Here is a 7,987-nt window from a genome sequence, read left to right on the forward strand (position 1 = left end):
GGATGAGCTTTAAGGTCCCTTCCGACCTGAATAATATAATGATTATGTGATTCTAATATTTAGAAACTGGGAGACTGCACAAGCATTTGGAGGACAGAACCCTGAAAAACTTTGGGGTAGGCAGTTACCTGCCATGCGGTAGAAGTGCACAGCGATGGAGAGGGACAGGCAGAAAGCTATCCAGCTGACTGTAGTGACCTTGCTGTGGATTAATCAGTTGGCTTTGGAAGGGAGATACACAGCATGTGAAAAACAGCAATGGCAAACAAAAAAGAAAACACCAATAAATAAATAATGAGATCGCACCAAGTTAACGTGGTGGTCTTGCAAAACTCGGGGCACATCAGCAGTTAGCTGACTTCAGAAGGAACCGAAAGTTTTTGGTGCCCCTCTAGAAGAAGAAGAAGCTGACACATTTTCTAAGACCAAAGGCTTTTAGAAGGGCTTTTCCTGATTTCATGCTCCACCAGGGGTAGTAATATATCTGATGTTGTATTTCTCTGCGAATGAGGTTCTACAGCCAAAATGATAATCTTGTTTAAACAATACTTGGTTTATTTTGTAGTATGAAAACAGCTTCACGTGCAGAGAAACTGCGTGATTCGTAATACTTATGGTCACATTTGGCTTTTGTTCGCTGTAGCAATACTTCTTAGCTTTATAGAGAACTGTCAACGTGTGAGATTTTGTAGAGAGTGATAAGAAAGTTTCTCTTCCCAGTCCCGACTCCTTTTTCTTGCTTGTATTTGCTCATCATGATGTTCTCAGCTTTCATTATTAAAATAAGCAAAACCTGAATTTGGGATTGTTTCATCCAAGCCTATTAAAATGAATCCTTTTAAAGGTGTGGTTATTCCTTTCCAAACTGTGTCCTACATTCTGCAATCTGGTATTTAAGTGTTTTGCTGGGTTTTTTTAAATAACTTTTCTACTGCTCCACTTCCTGAAATCAGATCTTTTTAAAGATTTAAATACAAATTTATAAACATGATTGAGCCTTCAGGATTCCTCTCTCCACATTTTCTTGTGTATGCAGTTCTAGTGACACATTCCTTAGGACATAAGCATGTTACGTGACTGCACCTGCGGTGAGGCGGGTGGGTTCAGTACCTCTCTTGCAGTGGTTTCACACCAGCAGCTCCTCTCTATCGGGCATGAAGCAGCAGGACTGATATGTAGCCTGAGCTATGAAAACCTGGTAACGAGCAATTAAGCATTAATCACTTTTTCATTCACTTGTCGGGGAGGTTTCTATCCAGTGAACCAGAAGCTGATTATCAATCCTCTGACCAATTTACATGTTCTCAGTTCTGCCCATCCCTTGTCCTCAATGCTGGCACCATCCACTGCACATTTGGGAAGAGGGGAGGAGAAGGAAGTCTTGTGATTTGTGTTCCTAGAGTTCCTCTGTGTTAACAAAAGGTCCTGGAATAAAACATCTTTCATCAGAACACTGTAGCAAAGTCTACACTGACTGTCTTTTGGAAGAAATGGTTTCACTTGACCTTTTGATTCCTTCCAAAAAAGCACAGCAAGGCGGGTGACTTGATAAATATGAGGCACTGAATTGTTTAACTGTTTCTTGTAGACATGAATGAATGTGTAACAGATACACACACCTGCCAGCGGAGAGAGCACTGCGTCAACACGATGGGGTCATTCAAATGTCTCCAGGAACTGAGCTGTCAGCCAGGTTATGAACTTAAGGATGGAGAATGTGTTGGTAAGACAAGTGTTTTTCAGCTGATGCAATTGCTGCTACCAAACAGGAAAGGAGAGAGATTGCAAAGTATTTATGGTTGCTGCTCTGCGATATCAGAGTTGTTGTGAGTAAAAAAGGCTGATCATCATGGAAATGTTTGATTTCATAGGCCCCTTCTGTACATTCATTTATTTGCAATAGTTTCCAGCGATAACTAGAAATAATTTGGAAAATGGCTGCAACCTTATGGAATTAGGATTTACCCTGTTTGTGAGGGGTGAGAGAGAGAGCTCACTGCCGGAGGAATTCCTGTTCCGCTCCTCTGCCTGGCTCTGCTTTCCCTGAAGGGGCTGCCACTGTTTGCTGTTGAACACTGAATCACAGCCTGAACAGCTCATGGGGCTGGCTCCCTCCAGTCCTCCCTGTGTTTAGGACGTCTGTCTGCGTTTATTTGCATTTGAGTGGTCATGGGTTTCAGAAGTTATTCTGTGATCTTCTCCTTCTTGATCTTTATAGCGGCCCAATGGAGAAGGGAACATCAGTAGTCAGAGCACTGCAGAAGTTCCTCTGCAGCTCAGGAGTATGCAGGAGACACGTGTGCCTGCCTTCCAGGGCAACAGTCAGTGGTACTTACTCCTCAATTTTTTACATAAAGAGTTTTCTGACAGCTGGAGTAGGAGAGGCCTAAAGAAAGAACTTAGGTCTTGACATGCAACATAAGGTTATGAAATAGAAATTATCAGAAATCTCGCTTTATATACAGCTGTCATAAGTAAACTCTGGTTTACTTGAAGAGGCTGTTTGTCAATGGCTTGTTCTCTTGCCTGATTCTATAGCATTTCTAACATTTACTGCTAACCTAAATTGCTTTCTTAGTTAAAACAGCTTATAAAATTTACAAATTGTTTTAAAGTAGCCTTTACATTAAGAACTTATAAGAAAGTAAGAAAGACTAAAATTGCAGAACTACTCTGTGTGAAAATGCCTACAGGTAACTATTGAATTTGCAGACGTTTATGAAATACTGGATTCCACTTTTTTATTTGCTGCAGAGTAAGAAAAAAAGGAAAATTTGTTGTGAGTACTACTACCTCTTATTCAGATTTTTTTCAGAATAGTTTTCAGAGCTGGATGAGTGTTCTGTGTACTGTAGTACATATGTGCCTGTGTTCACAGTGGAATCCCAGCTCTGCTCAAATGAGGTGCCTTTTTAGTGTCAGATTCAGTGGAGGTAGGTTTCTACCCAGAATTCCCGAGGTGTATAAGGAATAAGAGACCATTTTGCTTTTGAAAGAGTGGGGTATACATTTTAATATGTGTACCTTACTCCTTTGGGCCTTTAGGATTTTTAAACTGCAGATGTTTCCATGTTTGTGGTTTACAAGAGATGCTGGGAACACGGCAGTAGGGGCTTGAATCCAATTTGCTGCAGGACCTGACAGACTCCGAAGCCTGTGCTGAAGTGGATGTCCAAGAGCAAACACACCTAAAAACCACCAGTTTCCAAAGGCAATGTTGGGTGTCAGGTTTAAGAGATGCTTCCTAATTTCCTTTCTGAGAAAGTAATTGATAAACTATTAATGAAGGCTATTGAAAATCACAGCTTAACTGGTCACCATTTGGTGTTTTGATCTGATGAACAGACATTGATGAATGCCAGAGAGGAACTCATAGTTGTAAAGTCAACTTCGTTTGTCAGAATACGGAAGGATCATTCTACTGCGAATCAAAGCAGCGCTGCATGGATGGATTTTTACAAGACCCTGAGGGAAACTGTGTTGGTAGGTGTGACCATGAATATGTGCAGCAGCACTGGCCAACTCCTGTTCCTTTTAGCCTGTCCAAGGGGTGTATACTGACCACATGTAATTTTCCTTAAATCCTACTGTGAAATTAATTTAAATATTACAGTTCTTTTAAGGATATACATACTTGCATATTGAAATTGAAACTGTTACCACACCAGACCTTCATGAGCCTTATCTTTGTAGCACAATAAATCGACATGAAGGAAAAAAAAGTGACAGTTGGAATAAAACAGCCTAGAAAGGTTAAATTGCTTCTCTCACTATTCTAATTCATTTTCCTCACCAGATATTAATGAATGCACATCTCTCCCTGAGCCATGTAAACCAGGATTCAACTGCATCAACACTGTTGGCTCTTACACCTGCCAAAGGAACATGCTGACGTGCAGCAGAGGCTACCATTCCAATGAGGAGGGAACCCGATGCATCGGTAAGCAAGGTTGGATGCCAGTGTCTGGTCAGGTGCCCTCTCAGTTCTAAAAAGATGGTTTTGAATTACCTGCAGAGGCCTAAATCTATTTGAGGAATGGGGATTTGCTGTATGCATGTGCTGTCCAAGCAGCTCAGTGGTTTGTGTGCACTACAGGATGCTGCAGTGGTGCCTGACTGCTGCATGGAGTTCCTCTGGGCACGCCGGGTGACATCATTGGTTTTGACTTCATATGGGATTTACCAGCTTCCGTTCTGGAGTGAATGTGGTTTGGTTACTTTTTAAACTCATACTATCGTCAGTCAAAACCACGATCCTTCACTTCAGTATCTCCCCGTAAGCTGTAGGATCTGAAGCCATGGGATGCAGCAAATGAGAAACACGGAGTTTGTAGTCTACTCAGAGAGTAGTACTGAGTGGATGTTCTTTGGAGCGCTGTGAGTGGTGTTCCCCATGTCCATCCAGTTGTCTGTGTTCAGGATCAATTCTTTCTTTCTTGGTGAAAAGCATGTTGAAATATTCTTAGGGCTGGCATGCAGCTTGGTACTGATTTGTGTTTGCTCCAATGTGTTTATGGAGTTACGGACTCAGAATAACAGATTCCATCTCTTATTAGCGTTTGGTCTGTAAATGAGCACACTAGGCACAAAGAAATTGAAAGCTTGGACCTTGGTACCCAAGGCAAGGCTGGCTCTGCATTCTTTAATTCCCTGTGTTCTGTGTTACATGAAGTACCTGAAGGGCCTACAAGAAAGCTGGGAAAGGACTTTTCATAAGGGCAGTTAATGACAAAACAAGGGGAAATGGGTTTAAGCTGAAAGAGGGGAGGGGTAGATGAGATATTAGGAAGAAGTTCTTCACTGTGAGGGTGGTCAGATACTGGAACAGGTTGCCCAAGGAAGTTGTGGATGCCTCCTCCCTGGAAGTGTTGAAGGCCAGGTTGGATGAGGCTTTGAGCAACCTGGTCTAGTGGAAGGTGTCCCTGCTGCTGGCAGGGGGGTTGGAACTGGATGAGCTTTAAGGTCCCTTCCAACCCAAACCAGTCTGGGATTCTATGATTCTAAGTGCGGAAGCATAAAATGACAGCAGAAAAAAGAAATTACAAATGAGCATTTGGGTTAGTGATGATGTCCTAATGATTTCTACTTACATTCCCTTTGAAGAAAAGGAAGGATGAAAAACAAACAAAACATACTTTTGTGATACCATAGGTGAGTGGAAGCCGTGTTGGGAGCTGTCTTAATTTGGTCATGACTAGCAGCTTGCAGTGGAAAATAGTGGTGGAGGCAGAGCCCATGTCTGCAGAAATTTCTGCTGCTTTTCATTATGCTCTGTCTCCCTTCATAATTTTACCCCCAGGACTCTCCAGTCTGTGCTTGGCCAGTGAGAAGGTGGGGAAGGTTTGGAAGTACCAGAAGATGAGGACATTTGATGTGTGTAACTTAGGAAACTGAGAAAGCTTGAGGAAGAGCTGTGTTTCCTAAACTCAGGGCAAAGTACTGCAGTCTCGTTTGCAGTCTTACGCAGCAGCCTGAAATATTTTGGCTCTTAGCAAGGGAAGGTCCAGAAGTCCTGTCTGTCTCAGTTGCTGTGAAGACACAGCTCTCCAGCTGGTGTCAGTCAGCCCTGTTTCAGCAAAGCCCCCTGGGCTAGGTACATTTGCACCACCAGAAGTGTGATGACCCTGAGATTGTTTTTAGGGTACCACCATACCAACACCTCCGTGAATGCCATTTTTTTTTCACAAGTTAGCAATCATCACTGAGCAGCTCAGAAGTCCTGGCTGTAGTGCCAACAGCCTTCATTTCCAAGCCCTGCTAATGGCTGGGGCAAATTATGTTCCTAAATTTCAAACTGATGATTTATAGAAAGAATACAACTTTTTTCCCCCCGAGTTGTTCCTAAGAGTGACTGTGTGTAAATACATGACCAAGGAGGAAATTGTCTTTATTCATGCAGCGTTTATATCTTTAAAGCACGGTGAGATAACACAATGCATTGTAATTACTGATGGGACTTTGTCTCTACTTGACGTGATTGACAGGGCTTTTAAGGAGCAGCTCTAAGGAAGCTTCTCTAGTTCCATTGTGGGAAAACAAATGTTTAATGTTAATTGGTGAGTCCTCTGTCTTTGCTGTGTGCACTCTGTTGGCAGTCTGTATCTTTTGGGTTTTGGGTTGGTTTTGGGTTGTTTTTTTATTATAGGCAGAGAGAATGCAGAAGAAGAAAGAAAAGCATATGGTCCTAGTTTCCCCTCTATGATAAAGACCAGTTTCTTTAAGGCAATACAATAGCTAATTAGATTCCTGATTCAGATTTATTCACAGTAGTAAATACATCATCTGCACATATTTCTCCAGCAGAACCACACTTGTACAGCCATCTTTTCTTTTTAGGGGATTCATCTTTCTTTGGAATGTTCATATTTTCTGATTTAGTAAATGAGTTATTAAAAACTACATCTTACATTTAACTGAAAACTACTGTAGCTATTGTGAAATAAGGCACATTTCTGATGGTGTAATGCCTTAGGACTAATTAAAGTCCAAACACGATGGAATACATAATTTGGGACAAACTAATGAAATGGTGAATTCATTGCAAGTAGAACTGCTGCTTCACACATTTGTATCTGCATGAGAAACTTCCTTGTTTTGATGCTGCCTCTGACCTTAAGAGAAATGAGGAGACAGTGTTTCAGCGGAAATCGATGAGCGTGTCAGGATTTCCTCACTTGGGGAGTGGCTTTCCCTGCCATCCCTAACCCCAGTGCCAGCAGGGGCTGTGTGGATGGGAATCTGTGCTGAAATATTGAACAAAGCATTTGGTAGCACCTCTCACCAGGGTTGGTATAATCTCCAAATCCAAGTTTCTGTGATAAGTAACTTGCTCTCACTTCCCTACCATTTTCTCAGCAAGCAGCTACTCTCCAGAGCACTCTCCAGGGCTGTTGTTTGGTGGAGAAGTGCCCAGGAACCCTTTGAAATGAAACAGGGCTCAAATGTATGACTTCAAATAGGGCAGGATGGAGAACCCCCAGTCTTAAACTCCCATCCTAACTAATATTAGATGAAGCAGGATTTGGGTTGGGAAAGTAGTTGAAGATGTGAACAATGGGAAGGAAGCAGGAGCTGAGGAAATGGCAGAACTCGGAATACTTGAAGAAATACAAGTTTCTGAGGGTTAGTCAAGACTTTTTGATGCTTCTTGTCACAGATGGTAGCAAGGATTTGTTAGATACTGATGAGCTATTTAGTCATGTTGCAAGTCTTGTAAATCAGCATGTATTGAAAACTCTCATTTTCATCTGAGGGTTTTTAAAATGAGATTGGGAGTGATGCATGTGAGTGGAGAAGCAACTAATTTGTTGGTAGTGGATTTTGGATGAGAGGCCATGAGGAATATCAAAATGTGAGTTGATTGAGAAAAGAAAAAAGATCAACATTGGGAAAGAGCAGAAGGTAGACAGCAGAAGCAAGATTGAAAGGGCAACTGGAGATGAAAATAGCAATTGCTTTAATTGAAGAATGAGCAGAATTTCTGGCTGGTTCTTGTTTTGCTTTAAATGGCTTGCTGTGACTCACGTAATGGCAGAACATCAGAAGAGGGTGTTTAAATGTCATGGTTTGATCAGAATCAAAATGTGTTTATATTGAAATGCAGAATATGCTGGGAAGGCTCCATTGCAGCTACAGTCACCATGTTCGCTTTTAAGATAATGAATTGCTTTTCAGAAGTTTGACTTGGAGAGATGTAAAGCTGACCCTGAGACAAGCACAGTGGGAAAAAGCTGCTATTCTTTGTTTTGTCCCAGGGACAACGTTAACGGTTATTATTCCTGTTATTGAATTAATTTTTTTTTTCTCTTTGTAAAAATTGATTTTTCTGCAAACTATATTTAAACTAAATTTAAACTAATTGCTTTCTCTGGTTCTGCAGACGTGGATGAATGTCAAACTGGTGTTCACCGTTGTGGCGAAGGGCAGATTTGTCATAATCTTCCTGGGGCTTATCGCTGTGACTGCAAGATGGGATATCAGTACGATG

General features: G+C 41.6%; 1 protein-coding gene across 1 annotated transcript in view; it reads left to right on the forward strand.

Moving 5' to 3' along the window:
• The first annotated feature begins 1,584 nt into the window (after positions 1 to 1,584).
• LOC104528606 (fibulin-2) overlaps positions 1,585 to 7,987 on the forward strand; it is a 14,883-nt gene continuing 8,480 nt past the window's right edge. The window contains exons 1-4 of the mRNA XM_029086123.1: positions 1,585 to 1,723; positions 3,346 to 3,483; positions 3,797 to 3,940; positions 7,880 to 7,987. The exon at positions 7,880 to 7,987 is cut by the window's right edge and continues 1 nt beyond it. Of these exons, the coding sequence (XP_028941956.1) occupies positions 1,591 to 1,723; positions 3,346 to 3,483; positions 3,797 to 3,940; positions 7,880 to 7,987 (523 nt within the window). The 5' untranslated portion in view covers positions 1,585 to 1,590. The remainder of the gene's footprint in view (positions 1,724 to 3,345; positions 3,484 to 3,796; positions 3,941 to 7,879) is intronic.

The sequence above is a fragment of the Antrostomus carolinensis genome, unplaced genomic scaffold (assembly GCF_000700745.2).
Source record: "Antrostomus carolinensis isolate BGI_N321 unplaced genomic scaffold, ASM70074v2 scaffold18057, whole genome shotgun sequence".
Taxonomy (NCBI): Eukaryota; Metazoa; Chordata; class Aves; order Caprimulgiformes; family Caprimulgidae; genus Antrostomus; species Antrostomus carolinensis.